Here is a 21,609-nt window from a genome sequence, read left to right on the forward strand (position 1 = left end):
CGGCGGGGAAAACACTCCTCTTTTCTTCTCCTGAGAAAACCCCGCAGCTCATTCACACACTCTAGGCCGCCCCTATTGACAGGCACTCACGCTGAGTAATCCTGCCTATATACTACGCCATAGAAATGTGTAGCATGAGGAAAATGATCATTATAAAGGTATGATTCGATCCATTTGTACTAATATATTTGTTTTTTGGGGGATGCTGGGATTATCACTAATAGATAAAAATTAGCTGCTAATACTTTTTTTATTGACAAAAAAATTTGTTTGGGACTCATTTCAGCGGCAGATTTAATCCACATATGTTACTCAAGTGTGTATTTTGATGGCAGAAGGGCATTAGTATATGGGATTGGGTTACACAATTAAAGGTGGGTATGTAAGTTTGAGAAACCCGGGCTCGAGTCCTTTTTTGTTATATTCCATGGAATGCTCTTTAACATCACGATAGCAATGAAATCTGAAGTGCTTTGACCAAAAAATCCATAAAAAAATGTCATCTGTGGGAAGCCGTAGCGCTGTAAAGAAGCACGACCAATCAATCTGAGCCGGCCGGCTAAAATTAACTGGATGGCCTACTGCTGTCAGCCTTCCATCTGTCACAAACTTATCTAGCTGCCCTCATTGGTCCATGTGGCGCGTTCGTGTGTCGTTGGAGGAGGGGCCTCTGTTGAGGAAGTGGCAGATTTTCTCCGCTGTGTATTTTTCAAATTCTAAGTGCACTCGAGCTGTTTCTCCAAAATTACCCCCTTACCCCACCTTTAAAATATAATGATACTACTCACCAAGGATTATAATTAGCATTAAATATTTTCTATGGTGTGATTACGGTAAAGAGGGAAATGTCCCCAGAGTGTCAAAGTGTTTTTAGGTCATTTTCAGCGACAACTTTGGAGCTTTTATACACACACCGTACTTTTCTAAAGACACTTAATGATTCAAGGTTTGTTTGTTATTTGATCTGATGAACCCAGACTTTCAATTTATTAACTTTCATTTCAATCCTTCAAGTGAACCTTGAAGACCTCAAAAAGACTGATACATCTGTAATCAAGCCTTGTTAAAGAACCATGCGTGGATAACCATGAAAAAAAGCTCCTCCATTCCTCCTCCCCCCCACCCCACACACACAGACATATTGAAGCATAAGCTTCGCAACCAGAGCATCTCAGGCGTTTACAACACAACGGAAGCCTTTTCCGAAAGAATACATCCACCAAAGATGGCACAATTGCGGGGTGGGATTATAGAAGATTCTACACTTTGAAATGAGGGCAGATTTGTGCAACCAGAGGGCAGCGAGTGGGATGAGTTTTTTCGTCTATATGAAAGCCTTGTTGTGGGGTTTGGGGTGGATGTTGGCCATCTTTTCCTGTATCTGTCGCTCAAAACAGGCCTGCAAACATCAGAGGAGCAAGAGCTAATCCCATCCATTAAAAGCTTAGAGCCCCGAGGTGACTGAATTCCTGCCCCCCCCCCGAGTATGGGTGGCCGAGCGAGAAGAATTGAAGGAAGACAGAAAAGAGGAGAAAGGAAAGAGTAGAAAGACAGCACCAGAGAAAAAGGTAAGGAGAAACAGAAACAGAAGAAGAAGAGAACGAAGATCAGCTAGGTGTGCCCACAGAATCGCTAAATCCTCATCCAGATGTGTTTAGAAACGCCTTCAAACGCCTCTCCTCTTTCTGTCTCTTCTATCTTTTTCTTTTTTTGAACAAAGAAGACAGATTCAGAAGTAGAAAGAGCTTGGTTTTTACTGGAAGTCCTCTGTAAGCAAGTTGCAGTGACAAATAAAGTGTGATTGGAGGTGGGAGAAGAAAAAGGGAAAGTGACAGGCAGCTTCGAAATCTGTGTTGAAAATGGGAACTATGAAAATAAGCCCAACGTTGTAAGACCCAAGAAACGATGCTCTTATAAGACGTAGATGATGGTAAAGATGTTAAAGCGAGGAGGCTCAACGTGTTGCCTTAAGCCTAGCAGCTAATGCTATTTCCAAGGCACAATTGTAATTAGCATAAGCTGCTAGCCTCCGTCCTGATACAAGAAGTGAATGGTGCAGAAAGAACAAGAACAACAAAATATGATGTTTTATGTAAAAGTAGGCAAAACTATATTAAGTTCATCCTTAAGTAATATCGTTAAAATTAATAAATAGTGTTTATTTGTTTCAAGGTTGCAAATTGTAAGACTTTATATTCACTTATAAAATGTACATGAAACCCCAGAAAGATCATGGACCATGCATTGCCAATCCAGAAACTTTCTAAAATAAAAGAGTACCCACCAAAGAAAAAACTTTTTTTGATCAAACACCCGATGTCAATGTGTGTGTGGGCAGTTATGTGTGTGTGTGTGTGCGGTGTGTGTGTGTGTGTGTGTGTGTGTGTGTGTGTGTGTGTGTGTGTGTGTGTAATATTCACCATTGCGACCTCCACGGCGTCGCTGTTGGAGTAGGACAGGTCACAGAGGATGAGCAGCGCCCGCTCCTCCGCCAGCGTCTGAGTGACCGGGAGGTACCTCAGCTCCGAGCAGATGTTCTCTACAGTGGTGCCCTCACACACACACACACACACACACACACACACACACACACACACACACACACACACACACACACACACACACACACACACACACACACACACACACATACCAGATTAGTATCTGCGCTGCTGGCGAGGAACAATCAGCTTCTAATTCTTCCTAAGTCTGTTTCAGATGCAGGCGTTTATAATATCCTCCCCGGGGAGACTGTGGCTCAGATCTCAGATCAGTATCTCTTCAGAGGAACCGATTCATTTCCATTCATAAAACTTCATTCAGACCTGCAGGGAGGCCATTGAACGTTTGGTGATAGAGTAGTAAACAACAAAAACACCATGTTGACTAACAAGAGAGAGGATCCATTAACGGAAGAGCACATCTGCCACTTTAACTGGAAGTCTTTCTCTCGCTGCAGTTAAAGTCTATTCCCTCCATAAATTGGCCGGTATAGAAAGCACATTTTTGTATTCTCCAACAACAAAGGAGATCCAGGATCCAAATCTGATAAAAAATCTGCAGCTTCACAGATTTTCTTCCCTTAATGATTTGTTTTCTCAGCCTCCAAACATAAATATCTTCATGGAGGAGTTACACGCTGCGTGGTAGGGTTTGATGATGTGTGGATTTATAAAATGAGACAATCTGTCAACGGAGTCAAAAATAGGCTCTCATCTGAATGCAGTGAGGAATGACACGTGTGTGTTTGCGGTTGCAGATTCAAACAAGAACATATCTCAACACATTTCTACCAATCCAGCAATTATCAAATGTTAACAATGCAGGGTGGGAGGAGAATGATTTCAAATATCTTGTTATGACATGACACATCAACATGGATGAAAAATGACTTGATTGGATTGTAGGCGCGTTGGTGGTTTCGCAACTGTCTCTGCAGACTTTTCTCTCATTGAGAACTCGCCCAAGTATTTCCATGCACAAAGCGCTATGTCTTTAATGTTATATGGCAGATGTGGCTTTGAGAGGTCGTATTCCAATCAGAAGGTCAGTGGTTCGATTCCCAGCATACTGTACTGTACTGTAATTAACCCTAAACTGCGTCATGGCAACCAGTGTGTGAATGAGTATAAATGTTAGCCCCCCTGAGCACACAGTGTGTGAATGACATGTAAATGCTAATAAATGCATTTTGCCATTATTGATGACCGAGCATACTTAATTAATTTGATACATTTTTTTGGGGTATAAAATGTAAAAGTTGCATGGACTAATGCTCCTCACGATTCACTTGTTAAGTCTGACCCGTAGTCCAAAACCGATCTTACAAGATATTACAATTATAACTTTACTTCTGTATCCAACAAACAGACAGCTCCTTACCTGCGGCACTTTGTCCTTCTTGAAGATGAGGGTGATGCGAGCGCAGCTGTTGTCAAGGTAACCGCTGTTGGGCTCGCACTCTGTGTGTAGGGGTGTCGGGGGGTCGGGCGTAGAACACACACCCCACTGGTGGCAGGGCGGCGAGAAGCAGGTGAGGAACTGATGCTCCACACACTCGTGACCGCCGGGGCAGGGCGGGGGGGTTGAGTCCGCAGGAGGGGGAGGAGGAGCCTTCGGGAGGAGGCAGGGCCGACGGCCACATCGCACCTGGGGGAGCACGGTCAGTCAGACACAGCTTTCACCGGGTTTAAACATCTTTTATAAGTCGATTCGGTACGTCTGTGGGAAGCACTTATGATGAGGTTATCGTCAATGGTCAAAGATAGCTGCTGTTTGGTTCAAAGTTAAAGTGGTGAATGTAGATGCTGCATTGAAATGTAAAACACTGAAAAGCCAAGGAAATCCAAGTTTAAGTGAGAGCCTGCTTCCTGCCACTCATCAGCCTGACAGGACATCTATCCCCTATTGCTTTTAATGTAACTATATATTAACGCCGATCATCGATTTCCAATGACATTGCTTAATTGTTTGCCTGACTGAGCATCATACTTGTGCTCCATGTAGATAAATCATCTTTTGATAGGATTGGTGAATAGCGGAAAGTCCCATGATGGGTTGTTTTCAATCTATGGGTGTATTGCTAGTTTTTATAACCACACTCAAAAGGTTTATTACAACATTATCACTTTGGTAATAAACAGTCTTTGCTGTGAGCCTTACCTTGGAGCAGTGCACGTTTCCGTTGACACACTGGCAGGCGTTACACTCCTCATCCCAGCGGCTGCCGTGAGGAAACTGCAGACCGGCATGACGACACGACTTCCCGAGTCCGATGACTGGAGAGAACAGAGGAGAGTTTCAGAACAAAAGGAAGAGACTCGGTTGCCAATCCTCTTGTTTATGTACCCAAGGTACTCCAGGAAATCTACCAAACAGTATAAATGGGTGATTGAGACTCATGGTACTCACACTTCTGACAGCGAGGTCCAGCGTATCCTGGAGGACAGACACAGCGGTATCCGTTGATTTCATCCATGCAGGTTGAACCTTCGGCACAAGGAGACGACTGACACTCATCGATGTCTGTAGAAAAAGAACATACATTTAAAAATTCAGTAGAAAAGAGAATTATGAGACCTTAACGTCAATATACTAGAAGCAAAGTGTCCAGTTGAATCCCTTGATTTACTATTGATGTCCAGAATACAGAGTAATCATGAGGAAGAAACTCAAGACTGATCCATAGACAGAGCGAAAAAGATGGGTTAGAGTTCTTAGTCCCTATATATCCTATCTTTTACAATTCACACAGGTCTTAATGCATTGATCTCCTTCAAGTATTTCTCTTTAGCCGAGAAAAATCTGAGCTTTGAGAGATTTGAATGTGATATTCAAATATCTTCAATGAGTGATGGAACTCAGAGGATCTTTCTTCACACAATGGCTTTATTGCAGTTTGGTTTGAAATGCATCAATTGGATGACACTCTGGCTCTGAAAAGGCCTTTCTGAAGAGATTTCTCCCAGAAGGCCGCGGGAGAGCGCACTGACCCGTCTGACGGACCTCAGCTCTGACCCGGGCTCAGCGCAGAGGGGAGAGGTTAAGACCGTCTTCCTAAAAGGCTTCCTAATCTGCCGCCCTGAAACAATCGGCTCACGCTCCCCCGCCGCGGCCTTTCACCTCTGACCCCCCGCCCACCTGACCCCTGCACACGCCCCCTCCGGTTCCCAGGGACTCACTGATGCGGCAGTCCGGTCCGGCGAATCCCGGGGCGCACTCGCATCGAAACCAGTTCACACCGTCCACGCAGAGGCCGCCGTTGTAGCTGCAGAAAGAAACAAAAGAAACATGAATTCACCGCTGCTGCAAAACCTGAGGTTCACAGTGAGCTCAAACAGTAAAGCTCCTTCTACGTTTCTTATAATGTCTTCCCTGGGGGCAAAGCCTTCTCATGCTCCATGCTAAACTTTGAATCAAGTCCATCAGTTGACGTCCTTTCTAGGGAGACACTGATTGTGGTGTTGACGTCTGCCTGGAATTCACTTCAAATAAAAAGATAACTCACTGCTGACTGATATTTGACATTGAGTGGATTTTATTTTTTACCAAAAGTCCTGCGGACACATTGTGAACACTTAAATGTAACTATGTCTCATCCTGCCCTCTGAGCTGAGTGATATAAAGTCAAAAGTTTACGTTGCCTCATTTCTAATAATCCCTTAAAAGGAGTTTACAAGGAATCGCAAATGTGTCAAAAGTTCCATATGAAGACCAATGTTAAGAATTCACCAAAATAATATCCCTTGGCTTTATAACTATGATCTAATAAAAGAGGTTACTTATCATTTGTGCCAGCTCTTGACCCATTTCCCTATGATAACTTCAGCTTTAAATCCTTAAAAACAAACTTATACAAAAATAACCAGTTTGTAGGAAAAAGAATGTAAAAAGAATAAATGTAGATTTATTTTTCAGTTAAATCTCAAAATACTAACTTTTGGTTCTCAACATTTTTTAACGTGAGGCCCTAATCCTCTTCCGTAGGAAAGTGAATAAACTGGATATTCATTTTCTTTGGTGAACATCTCCACACTGACCCAGAATGTACTACATTAACATCTACACCACTGCACGCGGCTGTAAAGCCATACTAAGCCTCTGAGGTCAGAAACAGGTGGAGTTAGTCTCACGTTCTTCCCCCTGAGCTACAACATCTACCAGACTTTTCTCCTGCAGAGACTCTGAGTGTCAGCAGCCTGAAGCTGATCCCTGATCAATGTCCAGACTTCATATGTAAATCCCTGCTGACCACATACTGAGACCCCCCCCCCCCCNCCAAACACCTCCACTCCTCACAGCTACCCCCAGGTCGAAGCCGGTGAATAGTGAGAGGGGCTCCTCTTCACACTCACTCTACCCCCTCCTTTAAGAACCAAAACCTTCACTAATCCACCTGTCAGTCATTGGAGAGGGGGGGGTGAGGAGGAGAGAAATGGGGGAGGAAAGGGGTGGCTTTTGTCCTGGGTAGCCTCTCTGATCCAGACAAGCAGTCAGCGGTTCTCCACTTGGTGATTTTTATCTCGCGAATACAAATAGAAATGACAAGTTCTTAAAATTCAAGTTGATGCATTCCCAAAACCCTCAAGAATATGAAAAGAAGTGTCATTTGAAATTGACATTGCCCAAATTTGGAAAGCAAAGATTTGAGACTTTTTTTCACATTTTAATCGTCAAAGGGAAAATTGGGAACGTATAATCAGAATGTTAGTAGTAAGTATATGTACTTACTCACATGCTCTCTATTATCTTTCCAAAACAAGACAGTAAATCTCTTGATGTTGGAGTTTAGCCAGACCCAAGCCAGGCGATGTTCTTACATTCATTTACATTAGACAGGAGTTGAGGTGAGGATAAAGCTGCCGCACGCAGCATTGATAAATAGTCACTACCCCTGGGGGCTGTAGTCTAGGCTTCAGATGAATCCATTCCCAGGATCAACTGAGGTCAAGTTTAACTGACATTTAGATAACAGTGGAAACTAAATCCTAATCAATACCAAAACAGGTAATAAGTAGTTTGACATCATCATTTCCACACGGCATCTATTGCACGTCTGTCCGTCCTGGGAGAGGGATCCCTCCTCTGTTGCTCTCCCTGAGGTTTCTCCCATGTTCCCTTTAAACTGTGGGGGTTTCTTTGGGAGTGTTTCCTTGTATGATGTGAGGGTCTTAGGACAGAGGGCGTCGTATTGTCATACTGATATTCTGTACAAACTGTGAAGTCCACTGAGACAAACGTAACAATTGTGATATTGGGCTATATAAATAAACATTGATTGATCATTAAAAGGTTGTTAAAGGGCAAACTCTTTTTTTTTTTAACCATGCAAGAAAACTCCAGCTAAAAGCCTTCAATGAATGTCTTTCAGACGTCTACATTTCATGATAATCTGCAACCAATAATAGGTGAAAATATTGCATTTCTGCTCTAAAATCAAGTAAAACAATGAAAAAAAATAGTCTTACCATGGATGCGGATTGCAGTCGTCGACATCTGCAAAAGAAAGAAGAGAGACCGAATGACAATCAGTTACTTTAACATTTCAATCCCAGCCAAAACCGGCTTGGATCATTTCCTCGAAATCAGACAATAAATCTGTTTTAATTGCTTTAAAGTTGAAGGTGCATGTGAGGTTATAAAAACAGCAGCGTGAGCACATGGAGGAATATTCTCAGGTATTTCTGCTGCAATGAGAAGTTAAACAAACATGTTAGTGTCAGCATCCAATTCATAATAATGACAGGGAAACGTTGTGAATGATCTAATTTGGCACAAAATGATATGCGGATGAACTTGTCAGTTCACGCTCTCAAGGATAGAATATAAATATTCATCCACGGACTCGAATTTGGACTTTCTCATGTTTCATATTTGTATTTTGTGCTCTTTATTTTCTCATTCTGCCATAAAGGGCCTCTTTCAAAAAGGGACATACTCTGTGCACAGGTGGCTCCCTCCCAGCCGTCCTTGCAGATGCAGGTGAAGGCGTCTCCTCCTCCTCCGACACATGTCCCTCCGTTCTCACATGGACGGGAGTCACACGTGCTGTTCTTGGCTAAAAAACAAAAACATTGAAATCCTGTTTATGAATTTGTTTTTCATTCTGACCACCCCACAATGGGAGCGCTGCTCTTTTGGCCTGCGTTCACTTAGTCTCACAGATTGTAACTCTGCGGGACCATATATTATTATTATTACTCTACCATTAGCAAAGCCATAACATAATAATGAGAGTGAGATAAGAACACTGAATGCCTACCTGTATTGCAGGTGCTGCCGCCCCAGCCTGAGGGACAGCTACACAGAAAAGAGTCTCCGTTGTCGTAACACGTCCCTCCATTACTGCAGGTGGTGGAGTCGCACTGGCTCTCACCTAAAGAAAACGATGGGTATAAATGTTACACTTTTGAAATCGGTGCCAGGGTGATGATTAGTGATTACTTCAGCTTCAAAGTCGAGATTAAAGGCAGGGAGGAGAGAACAAGCCCACACAGCAGCAGGTGACGGCATCATGCATCAGAAAGGAGAAACTGAGGTCATAAAACACTATGAGACCTGACATGTTGGAGAAGATGGTACTGAGAACAAAGATGCATCATAAGTGTCACAGGCTTTCATTTCCTTTTTGCTGTACTTTGATAGTTAAACAGCAGCTATTTTATTTCATAACACACCATTCGGCTAAAATGCCTGTTTAAACTTCATACACATGTTTCTTCATTTTTTTACAACACCATTTACAAAGACATGTAAAAGAAAACATGTCAGCGAAGTAGCAGTACTTGTTGATTTGAAAAGACTTACGGGAGTGGCAGGTCTTTCCCTTCCATTTGTCCACACAGTTGCAGTTGAAGTCGTTGAGCAGATCCACACATTGGCCTCCGTTCTGACAGGGGTTCCTGTTGCACTCATTCACATCTGGAACAAAGTCGAGCAATGGGATTATTTTAGTCATTGATCGTATAATGATTGTGTCGGGATTACACAGAGCCTTCATGTCTTGAAGCATGAGATAAACCCGTTAAAAACTTGACAGTTATATTACTTTGGTTAGTTTTAACAAACAAATAGGTCTCATATAGACCACCTCTAAACATGAATGTACGTGATGGTGTCATCTGCAAACTGGCACACTTTCCAACTCCATTTCCACTGTATTTAGAATCATTCAGCTGGTTTAGTTACCACACTTTTCTGATTCCTTTCATGCCAAAAAACACTAGGTTGAATCGTCATCCATATTTTTCCCAGACTGCTGATTGTTCCTCTGCTGCTAGAGGCTAGTGAGGCATTTTCCCCAGAGTATTTGACTCACAGGCAGCATGACTTAACAAGGCTCTTTTCTAGCGTTCACATGCCTGTCCTGTTGCTAACCCCAAAAAACCCAGTTCTCACACTAACAGACACACACTCATACACACACTTACCAATATCACATAGATTACCCTCCCAGCCGTTTGGGCAAACACACTGGAAGGAGTTGATCCCATCGATGCAAGTGCCTCTGTTCTTACAGGGGGAGGACGCACAGTCGTTAATGTCTGCAAGCAGAGAAAGGACAGTTATTTACACATGTGAAATTATGAAAACAATTATTTGGCTAAGTTGTTGTATTTTTGAAAAGCATCAATCGAATTTTTGCATTTTGTTGGGTTTTGTCCTGCATTTTCTGTCATTTAAGGTTGCAGCGCGCTCAGCTTTTAATCATGCTGTTTAACTCAGCATATGTCTCAAATATATATAAATAAAATAACACCCACTACTAACAGCTTTTTGGAGAATAAGTGAAAATAGACGAGTTTGTTGTGTATCACAAACATACAAAAGCATTATGTAATGGAACCAACCGAAAACTGCAATGGAATCAGATGCTAAATTATTTCCCGGCCTTTTCCTGCATATGTTTTCCTCTTGATTTGCTTTGTGTGTATTGTTTATCTGTATAAAGTAAACTAAGAGTTATAATTACTGAAACCGGAGTAGGATATACCGTAATAATCATGTGGTGCCCTGTGATGGAAAGTGATGATAAATATAGTGTGTGTGTGTGTGTGTGTGTGTGTGTGTGTGTGTGTGTGTGTGTGTGTGTGTGTGTGTGTGTGTGTGTGTGTGTAGCTATTAATGACTCACTCTCGTGGCAGTAGGTGCCCGTGAAGCCCGGCTCACAGGAGCAGCTGAAGTTCCCGGCAGGCAGGCTGATGCAGCGTCCGTGGGGACCGCACACATTGGAGGAGATATGCCACACCCGCTTTTGGGTGTCATTTGTTGCCACAGCAACTGTGCAACTGTCAATCACTTGGGGTGAAAGAAAAGATATAAAAGTTCAGCAGGGCAAATAGTTTGTGCTTTATTAACACAAATATATTTAGAAACGATGGATAAAGGCTTTTCCAGGTGTATTACCTTGACAGCGGTTGGTCTTGCAGTGGTCCTTACGCTCTGAGCAGGTTTTGCCCTCGTAATCGTCGGGGCAGCTGCAGTAGAAATCTCCCACCAGACTGTGGCACTGAGCCTTATTGTGACAGCGGTTCGGGATGCAGGGGTCATTCTGCACCTACCGAGGGAAAACAGGAAGGTAGAGTTGTTGTCACAAACAAGGGAAAAATAGCTGTAAGCACAAAACAGTTTTTTCACTAGCTGCATCTAGTCCTCACCTCACAGGTTGCACCAGCGAAGCCCTGCGGGCATTCACACATGAAGCCGTCGATCAGGGCCTGGCAGCGCCCTCCGTTCTTACAGGGGCTGCTGGTACAGCGGCTCTGAACCTCACAGTGCCGACCCTCAAACCCCGTCTGGCAAACACACTGGTAGCCTCGGGGCACCATCTAAAAAACAAAAATAACATGAGAAGTTGACAAACACTGCTGCCAAATGTCACTCAGGTGCAGATAATTAAAAGTACACAGATTCAAATATTAGATATCATTCAAGAAATACGTTCTTGTTTGGTTGAAGCAACAGCAAATGTAAATCCACAAACATTCTTCCAGTTTAGAAATATGGGGATATTGGGAGCTATCACAGACAAAACAATTCTATTGATACATTTCTGCCCAGTTTCTACAATTTGACAAATGGCATTACAGAGTTGAAAATAAGCCCACTCACCTCAATGACTCAATTTGTCAATCATAACGATGCCAGTGTGATAATATGGCATTTTAAATCAAAACATCAATTAACTACTTTTTTTTAACACCGATTATCGATCAACATGTTCTTGCAATTCTTTAAAATCATCTTGTCAATTCCCTCATCTTATAAACCTATATTAAAAAAGGAAAATCCCTTTAAGGCATTGCAAGTCATATGGCACAATCTTTCAAAACCATTTTACCCTTGAGAATATGTTCAGGTTATTTGATGATCAATCTATAATCTTGTTCTTAATCCATTACTGCATTATGTTACATAACAAACTATATATAGCATAGTTCAACAAAGACCACAGTGTTTTTGAAAGCTATAAAAAACTCCACATTTGACATTTGTGAATCTCACCTTGCAGGTCCCTCCATTCTGACACTGACCATGGCAGCTGTTTGACTCTGAGAGGAAAACAAACAGAAAACTTCACGTTTGAGTTGGACAAATGGAAGGAGGAACATGCAATAGGTGCTGAAACATGCAGCTGCTACAGAAGAAGTAGCGGAAGATACAACCAAAGTGAGGTGATCCATGCCTGAGGAAATATCAGATGCAGGTAAAGAGTTGCAGCGAGAACATACATGCACTGCAGAAGTTAAAACTACCCCCTCACGATTTTCTCTAAAAGATCCATCAGGAAAAAGCAAACAGTTAAGTCTTATAGCTTGGAAGAGTAAAGCCAGGGTGTGGCAGGTATAAACAGACACCTTAGAGCAAAAGAAAGGAGAATTAATAGAGAGCTCATTTACTAACCCCATTGTAATGCACTAGCACTTCCCCATGGGGATGCATTAAAACATGTTTCTGTGGTTGATGAGAACTTAAAACTTCTAATTTAACAAGAAAAAGCTACGTTTTGCTAGCGTTCAACAATAATACATTCTGTGGGTTTTAACCATAAGCTTTATATCAAAATGCCATTACTATACTAGATCAGCATTCAACTACGAGTTAGGCTATGTTTTTGGTAGCCGTTGAAGAGCTATATATATATATATCATACAAGCAGTAATAAAACATTTGTTTTTGTCCACATTATGAGCCAATTTAGCTTTTTACTAATTATTAGATAATTTTGCTAGCATTGTTAGCAAAAGGCTATTAGCATTCTGTCAATGCATCATGAAACATGTTCAATTGAACTATGTTCAATGCTGACTGAATAAGAAAGTTATTTTGGTTAAATATATAGTGTTCAGCTTTTACTCTCTAGTATAACATGATATGCCTCTAAAACTACAACTATATACTACAAAACAAATCCACAAACATGATTGTTTTTCAGAGAGAATGAGAAGTGAGGAGAAGCTAGTGCTACAGAAGCTAGTGCTACAGAAGCTAGCCAGCCAAGAGAAGACTAGCCTCCTGCTAATGCGCTACAGGTAGGAGGAAAGAGGCTGAAGACGTATAATTATCTGGATAGATACTGACTGATTTCACAGTTCTTGCCAACCCATCCACGAAAGCAGCTACAGAGATATCCACCAATGAAGTTTTTGCAAGTGTAAGGACTGAGGCAAGGCTTCCCCGCACACTCATTAACGTCTGCAAAATGGAGATTAGAGACACAGAGAAAAGGAATCAGAGAGCTGAGAGCGTGCTCATAAACCCCGTCACCAAGCATAGCTCCATGTTGTAAAACACTAGAGGAGATTACAGGAGAAGAAGGTAGGTCTCTGAACTCTGACTTCAAACTGCTTTTTTTTAGGGGAAGCTTCTTTTGACGCCCCTCACAAACACCACATCTTTACTGTTGCTCAACCCTACTTGGAAAATTGTTGCTCATTTTTCATCAAGAATGAATCACTGTTTTTGAAATCATTGTTAGGACTTTCGACATACGATACAATGCAAAATAATACTTTGACAGGTGTGGTTTACAGAAATGTCACACATGTCCCCCTGTCTTGAAGTAATTCAAAAATAATGTTTTTATTTCCAGAACTGCTCAATGATTGTTTTGGAAAGAGCCTGCAATGCCTTTACGGTATTTTACTGAAACTATGCATTAGTATAATAACTTTCTTTGCAGCTCAATGAAAGCTTTCTCTTCTTCCTCCTCATGAGGAAAACAATAACCTTTAATGAAGTTACATTAAAAAAATAGCTGACATCAGAAGAACATATTTTCTTGTGCAGTAGAAATGATTATTATGCAATAGCTTTTACAGTTTAGAACCTTTTAAGTGTCTAATATGCACATTCGAGCCTGTGCGTGGTGTGGCCTGTCTGCTGTATCTCAGATTTATTTCATGACTTTTATAGGTACATTACCCGAGGTCTTTTTCATGTAAAATTGCCAGAACATTTACAGGGTGAACTCTATGTCTCACTGGGTTTCATGTCCAGCGCCCCACTGCTCTATCCTCACCCCTCCTTTGGGGTTAATGTCTCTCTATAGCATTCCCTGAAGGCCAACCTGCGGCATTCCAAGTGGTCAGTTTCAGAGGCAGCCATCGCCGCACCCGCCCTGCCGCCTCACTATAAACCGACTCAGTGCATTAATACTACTCCCAGGAGGTAAGCGGCACCTGTTGGCCGGCCTGAAACTAAACACCCCAACCCCTTCCCAAAAACCCAGCCTCGCCCGCTCCCACTGCCCCTCCTCCTCATCCCGCTCCCAGGTACCACCCTGTTCTCTGAAAGGGGAAGCACTCTACAGAACCTGTAACACAAACCAAAGCGTTTCTGTTGCTCCCTGCGTGTGTTTACAGGTTATGAAGTGTTTCCTGGGTGAGGTTTAGAGGGGTAAGGGCTCCACTATGTCGGGGAGTCGCCTCACCGTAGATACAACCCCGTCACGCCCAGTCTGGAGCCGAATATAACCCCCTCCCCCCCCCCCCCACTAGCATGTATTTTGTCCCAAGGCTAGCAGTTGCCAGGCTGGAAGTTATTTTTAGCTTTTCTCAAGTCACCTGGCTCGAGTTGCAGATGATACCCAGTGAGTGTGTCCGTTGGGCGTGCATATATACAAACACACACTCCCATTTGAAATTAGTGGCGCTCCTGCAGTAATACTACTGGTTAAACGACACAGCGGCATAAACAAACACCCAGGTATGCTGTAACTCTGCAAGCAAATGGGGCATTCGTTTTACGTGCAACACACACTGAACACATCGGCTTTATTAAAGCAAATGACATTAAGCAATGATCAGATGTACACTAACGAGTTGCTCAAAATATAAAAGGCTAATCTTATTATTCACTCAGTGAGACGTACCTATCTGGCAGGTCTTGCCCGTCCACTGTTGAGGACAGAGGCATTCGAAGCCGTTCTCCATGTCCACGCAGGTCCCACCCTGAGCACAGGGGCTGGAGGCACATTCGTCCGTGTCTGAAATATAAACCAGACTCATGTTGAAGCCAATTATCATTTACAAAAGTCACACACCAGCTACCACTGGTGATATTGATTTATGTTTGCATACTCATCAGATAGTTCTTAAAATCAGACCACTGGGATGGTGAAACACTGCAAGTCGCTGCTAAGTTAGCCTGTTTAGTTCCTCTCCTAACTTTATAAATCCATCATAAAACCACTAAAAGATAAAGGCTTTACCCTACACCCTGCCAGGGATTTAAATCTGGTGGAAAAATACAAATCCCATTATTTAAAATGAATGTACCAATATGTTTTGACTTAAAAACTTCTTATTTAAAAGCTGTTAGTCAATACCTTTATATATGCCCTAATATCAGACAGGAAATTGAAGCCCCAAATTCAAAGAAATACGTTTTGATCACCTCAATAATGTCCAAAATTGTAGCTTAGACTCTTGAGTTTGAATCCCAAACACAAAGAATATTAAGATCAAAAACCAGATCAAGCAGTGAAGTAAACAGATGTTGTAGAACTTGTTGTGTGCAACCGAACAGACCACATCTTATTTTGTATTGCCCCCTCACCTTTAGCACAGGTGGGCCCGGACCATCCTGCTGGACAGTGACACTCAAAGCCTGATGGGACTTCATGGCACGTTCCTCCGTTAGCACAGGGGTTGGAAACACAGGCATGCTCCGCTACAGAGAAAAAGTTAAGAACAAATTAGCAATGCTTGTAAATCTTCAATTGGATATATCTAACGTTGCCTTGGACGTGACATGGCAAAAAAACTTGGATTTTGAAGCTGGTTAATTTGATTCATAGTCTCACCAATCTCGCAGTTTTTGCCAGAGTAGCTGTCGGGACAGGCGCAATTATACTCATCGGGCTCTGTGTTCATACACGTCCCTCCGTTCTTACAGGGCCGGTTGGTCCCACAGTAGTTCAGATCTAGAGGAAAAAAAACACTTAATTTACCCTCCTGTGTTTTTCTATGTGAAGCACTCGGGTAACAAATAATAGGCAACTTGACAAAGGGAGAATTAGGGCAGGAGGTATCTGACAGCTAAGGAAATGTATAAAAAAAAACAATCTAAATATAGTTTAAATGTTGCACATGTCATCATTCTGCAGCTCTGTGCTCTTTAACACAATAACTTGTTCTTTCAGGCTACATTTCACTTTTTTTCTTCCAGAACATCTGATTGTGGGGTTACAAGGAACACAATGTAAGAACATATTTACAGGAAAACATAATTTCTACTTCTGCATCTTGACCAATCACACGGTTACCTCATGCCACTTACGGCATGTGGCGTAAAACAGCGCTGTGCAGGTTTAGCCCATTTACTGGAAATTAAAAATACTGCACAATAGCTCTGAGTTTATGAGTTTGGAAATCATACTGTAGTGTTTCAATGTACTATTTGGAAGTTGCATGAGTTTTGAAATCTATCACAGTGAGTATGAAGCATGCATTCATTTAGTTATTGTTTAGGGATAACATCTTGAACATGTTTTACATCAAACCAATGCAAATGGAAAATAATGGAAACCAATGTCCGTCTGAAAAGTTCAAAAACAATTGAATACGATCTAAATTTCTTCAGCATGCTTTGGAAAACCTAAGATATAAATTATGAAACATTCAGAGTTAGCGTATAAAACACTAGAAAAGTATTTTAAATCTACAAACCAAATCAATTTGATACCATAATGAACTCCATCAATTATCCAATTGACCTGCAGAGGCCTTTTAGATCATAAGTGAAACCTCCTTGATAATCCAAAGCAAGTTGCCTCTGACTCGGCACTTATCCAAAAGATAGATATACGTAGTTATTGTGCGGCTGAATAATACCTTTGTCGCAGAGCAGACCCCCCCAGTTCTTCTCGCAGGTGCACTGCCAGGGCTCGTTGCAGGTCCCGTGCACACAGCCGGGGTAGGGCAGGCACTCGTCACACAGCGGACCCTGCCAGCCGTAGTTACACCTGAACACAGCGTGGAGGAGGGTTAGTGAGATATAATGTGCACCTGAGAGGAATCCCTGCAGTTTAATGTACTTCTTCTAGCTTTCATTCTTTCCTTCCCACTATTAGCACTTTTTCCTACATTCCTTTCACACTTTCTTGAAGACATCTGAAACCACAAACTAGGGAAAGTTCCCTGCGAGGAAAGAAACTAAACTTTCTTCTTCTTCTCCTTGAAACAAAGTATTGGTCACTGAAATACTTGAATGTTGTGACAGCATTGATAGCCGTAAAATCAGTGGATAGAGTTCAGCGGGTGCACCAGTGGAGTGAGAGTGTGTTCCTATTAAAGCTCCAGCCAGACAGAGGGGATATCAGGCACTAACATGCACTTAATAACACAGGGGGTGTTGTTCATGAAAAACAATGATAGTTACGTTGCAATAACAAACAAGTCATTTAATACGTTTACGTGAGCAGCGCATGGTGCCGGGCAGCGTGCCAGTTTAACGTCCCCTGGTAAACATGAGGAATGCTGGAGATGCCAGGGAAAAAGGGAAATTCTTTCAAGTCATGTAGAAAGCGGAAGGCGATTAGATGAAGGAAACATGTTTAGTAGAAAAGTCCAGAATAAAACAGGAGGGTTGACTTGGCAGCTAAATGTCACCGCAGTGATTGTTCGGACAGCACGTCTTCATCAAGGTGAATGACATGTTTGCTGCGGCTCCTAATCTTAGGACACGCAGCGCCAGGGACATTCCTGAGTGTGTGTGTGTGTGTGTGTGTGTGTGTGTGTGTGTGTGTGTGTGTGTGTGTGTGTGTGTGTGTGTGACAGCTTTACAACAGGAAGCAGAACAATGGCTTCTGAATCAGAGTGGAGCTGAGGGATGGAGGTGTAGGGACGGGGTGGGGACGGCACTTCATACAACTTGGATGGGGGAGGTAGGGGGTGAGGCTGCTTGCTATGTTATCAACAACAGACCCCCCCCCCACCCCTGTTCCTCATCATCCCCACTGTTCTCCTCATTAAACTCTTCCCATCCAAACAAAAGCATGTTCGATATCACTCAACAACAAGTGGAACAAAGGTGAACTAAGTGGAATAAAAAAACAAATAAACAATTACAAATGACTCACTTGCATTCCCCCGGCACGCTGCATGTCCCGTGTTCGAGGCTGCATCCCTGTTTGCAGATGGCTTTTGGAAAAGGAAACAGAAAGTGACAAGTTAGTGTTAGTTTCAAATCAGATAATTTCCATCAGCATTCTTTACACCATCACTTCAAATGATTTCAATGGAAGTCTTTGCACGGCTGGCACTTTGTTTTGCAGGTGCTCAAATCATTACAATCTAATTTCCTGTGTTTTTTCTTGTTTGTGAAATGCAAGAGAATCTCTGCAGCGTTAACAATGGATGGCAGAGGCAATGTCGGAAAATTGAAGGTCTCTACATCGCTGACGAGAGTTTCCTAACATTCTTTGAATTCTTACAAAGTGACACTTGACATGAACATCAGTGGACTTCCAAGTGTTTTTACGAAAAAGGGCAGTGAGGAGGTAGAGACTACGAAAGCTTCGTCCATGTGATCACAAACTTCCCTTTTAACGTACAGGAAAAACAAGACCAGGTACTTAAGGAATGCAAATATCTGATCAGATTTCAAATGCTATAGGAGTACAAGCACAATAAAGTTTTATCATTTATTGTTTTCCTTCTTCATTTGATAAAATCTGTTGTTAAATGTACCATATTTCTGTATTTATTGATTATGTTTGTGTTGAAAAAATTAAATCAATGTCAATGTCCAAAATTGTGATTCCCATTAATAATGTTGGTTTAAAAGAAATTGAAAAGATTTGCTAAAAATATATATAAATAAATAATATAAATAATACATTTAATCTGATTTCTGGCAGGAAATGAAAACATAAAAAAAAAAAATCACCAACTTACTAGAGGTTGGGCTTTATGTATACTTTCATACTCTTGATTTAATAATAAGGCTTTGATAATTGCTTACAGCTCTACTAAATAGTAACAAATCTCTTATAATTCAATATAAATCAGTTCTAATTAAATCCCATCCCCCTGTATCCTGTGTTCTGCTGCAGACCCTCCTTGTACCTGTCTCGCATTCAGGCCATATCCAGCCCTCCATGCAGCCTCTGTTCCCCAGCTGGTCGCACACGTAATGCCCGAAGTAGTCGTCACGGGGACGGCAGACTTTGTTGCACTTGATGCCGTAGTAGTTTTCATCGCAGCGGACCCGGATGGTGTACTCGAGGCTGGTGAAGGAGCTCTTATACTCTACCACCTGCTTCTCGTCGCCGGGGTTTATCATCCCTTTGTGGATGCTGCGCTCAATCAGAAGCTCCTCATCTGGAAACAAGACAAACAAATCAGTGTTAGAGCAGAAAACAGTTGTTTTACTAAAAGGGGCTTAGTATTAGTCTGGCTTTGATGTAGTGTTTTATAATTATATGGTTTTATTATTTATGTCACTGTAATGTATGGATACAGTTGAACAATTTAAATTGTTACATTTATTTTATTTTTAACTTTTTACAACTTGTTAGCATGGTAGTTTTGTCAAAAGCATTTTGAAGTGCATTTAATTTGCTAGAATGTTTTGTATAAATAAAGTTTTGCTTGAAATTGAATAACAAACTATTTTTTGTAGTATTCGGTCTCTTATTTTCATTATCATCTTTACCATTTATCTCAATGTAATTTTTTTAACTTTTGAGCATTATGACTTGTTTCATGTTATTTTTTAACATTTTACTACTTGTATCGTCCTATTTTTTGTCAGTTGCTTGTAAAGCACTTTGAAGTGTATTTGATTTGCTCGAAAGCTGCTCTATAAATCATGGTTAACTTGATTGACTGAATACATTAAAAACACTCAACAGGTCAAGTATTTGTGTCGGTTTGATAGCATGGTCTAAAAACAACATAAATTCTGAATGACATTCCAAGAAGCAGCGCTGATTCCAGTAATGGGATTTGACCCAACAACCCGGTGTTTAGTGATATAAGACGATCCAAGAATAATGGCTGTTGTGAGCACAGATCAGAAGGAAGGACTCAAATCAGTCAAACATCACTCTGTTGCACCAAATATGTTGCAAAAGAAAGAAGGAGGAGAAAATAGGAGAATAAAGCGGGCTCAAACCGAGGGTGTAGCGAGGTATGCAAGAACTTGATAACCGAAAATGCTTTTCTGCCCACCCCCACTCTCAGGATATCCACCCCCGACTCCATTGGAGACAGGCCGGAAATAATAAGAGAAGTGGAGCAGACGAGGAAGGGCGACATAGGAAAGGCCCTTTAGCTTGTTCTCAAGGAACAGGATAAGTGTGACCCAGCATGCTTTGCTGCTGTCGCTAACAGAGTGGAGTATGACCTGGAAGAGACAGAGCGGGAAGGAAGAGCTCATCGTACCAACTCAGCTCTGTCTTCAGTGGGAGGAGCTAAGTGGAACACTGCTAGTAAATGTCTTAAAGGGGCCCTATTGTGCTTTTTGTTATATAGGTTTTTTTGCATGTAAATTGTCGGCCTGAAACCCCTCTATTGCACTACTTGCTTTACTTTTGGAACATAATGACATCACTATGTTAACACTCGCGCGTCTATTGGCTAGCGCTCCAACACATTGTACGTAATAGGCTGAGGGGCGGGACATCTCCTAGTGCAGGGGTCGGCAACCCGCGGCCCACGGGCCGCATGCGGCCCTTTAAGCCCTCTGCTCTGGCTCCCTTGAGCTTAGACAAAAATAAGAAGGAAATAAAATAAAAGTATTTGTAGGACTATTTATATTTTGTTGCACGGTTGAAAATGTTTCGTATCTTGTATTTTGAGGTGATACTGTGACACATAAATAAAAAACAAAACGGTTTTAATTAGGTCAACTAAAATATGCGTCACATCCTGCTACGGTCCCGCGCGACCTTTTCTTGGAGGCACTCGCGCGGGGACCCCCGGCTCGATGAGCGAACTATGGATAAATCAAAGAAAAGTGCCGGAGGAACACAGGATTTAATTCTGTGTGGACAGAGTTATCTGCTTTCACAGCAAACGATGCTGGTTTACCGGTATGTTTGATATGTGGAGAGAAGTTGTCAAAGGTGCTGCAGCCTTTACGTATCGAGGAACAACACGTTCTTCAGTCATAATTCAATGGGGTATGCAATTTATTTCAGAAAACACTTTTTGTTATATTCCATGGAATGCTCTTAACGTCCCGATAGCAATGATTATATTAAATGCTTTGACAATAAATACATACAAAAATTCATCTCTGGAAGCCGTAGCGCTGTAAAAAGCACCGACCCGGCTAAAATAACTGGATGGCCTACCTGCCTGTCAGCCTTCCATCTCTGTTCCATCTGTGCACAAACTTATCTCGTGGCCTCATTGATGATGCACGTTCGTATGTGTTGGAGGAGGGACTCTGTAAGAAAGTCTGAAGGAAGAGGCCTATTTTTTCCGGTTGTGTATTTTCAAATTCTAGCGCACTCGAGCTGGTTTCTCCATTCTTACCTACCCTACCTTTAACTCTTTTTAGGGTGCAGCTATATGTTTTATTTATTTCAAAGTGGGCCCATTTTAATAATATTTTTTTTTCCTTCAAATGTGCAGAGGACTCCCCAAGTGCTGTGTT

The 21,609-nt window shown here is 41.9% G+C and overlaps 1 protein-coding gene across 1 annotated transcript in view; it reads right to left on the reverse strand.

Annotated features, from left to right (window-relative positions):
* LOC104957189 (jagged canonical Notch ligand 2) overlaps positions 1-21,609 on the reverse strand; it is a 71,725-nt gene that overhangs the window by 25,144 nt on the left and 24,972 nt on the right. Inside the window, exons 4-24 of the mRNA XM_010784799.1 lie at positions 19,071-19,325; positions 18,083-18,143; positions 16,836-16,966; positions 15,806-15,925; positions 15,559-15,672; positions 14,873-14,986; positions 13,081-13,194; positions 12,004-12,050; positions 11,157-11,327; positions 10,906-11,056; positions 10,633-10,797; positions 9,930-10,043; positions 9,307-9,420; positions 8,762-8,875; positions 8,438-8,557; positions 7,968-7,995; positions 5,682-5,767; positions 4,912-5,025; positions 4,663-4,778; positions 3,883-4,149; positions 2,421-2,552 (exon numbers count right to left, since the gene is read on the reverse strand). Of these exons, the coding sequence (XP_010783101.1) occupies positions 2,421-2,552; positions 3,883-4,149; positions 4,663-4,778; positions 4,912-5,025; positions 5,682-5,767; positions 7,968-7,995; positions 8,438-8,557; positions 8,762-8,875; positions 9,307-9,420; positions 9,930-10,043; positions 10,633-10,797; positions 10,906-11,056; positions 11,157-11,327; positions 12,004-12,050; positions 13,081-13,194; positions 14,873-14,986; positions 15,559-15,672; positions 15,806-15,925; positions 16,836-16,966; positions 18,083-18,143; positions 19,071-19,325 (2,648 nt within the window). The remainder of the gene's footprint in view (positions 1-2,420; positions 2,553-3,882; positions 4,150-4,662; positions 4,779-4,911; positions 5,026-5,681; positions 5,768-7,967; positions 7,996-8,437; positions 8,558-8,761; positions 8,876-9,306; positions 9,421-9,929; positions 10,044-10,632; positions 10,798-10,905; positions 11,057-11,156; positions 11,328-12,003; positions 12,051-13,080; positions 13,195-14,872; positions 14,987-15,558; positions 15,673-15,805; positions 15,926-16,835; positions 16,967-18,082; positions 18,144-19,070; positions 19,326-21,609) is intronic.

The sequence above is a fragment of the Notothenia coriiceps genome, unplaced genomic scaffold (genome assembly GCF_000735185.1).
Source record: "Notothenia coriiceps isolate Sejong01 unplaced genomic scaffold, NC01 NC01_scaffold00026442, whole genome shotgun sequence".
Lineage (NCBI taxonomy): Eukaryota > Metazoa > Chordata > Actinopteri > Perciformes > Nototheniidae > Notothenia > Notothenia coriiceps.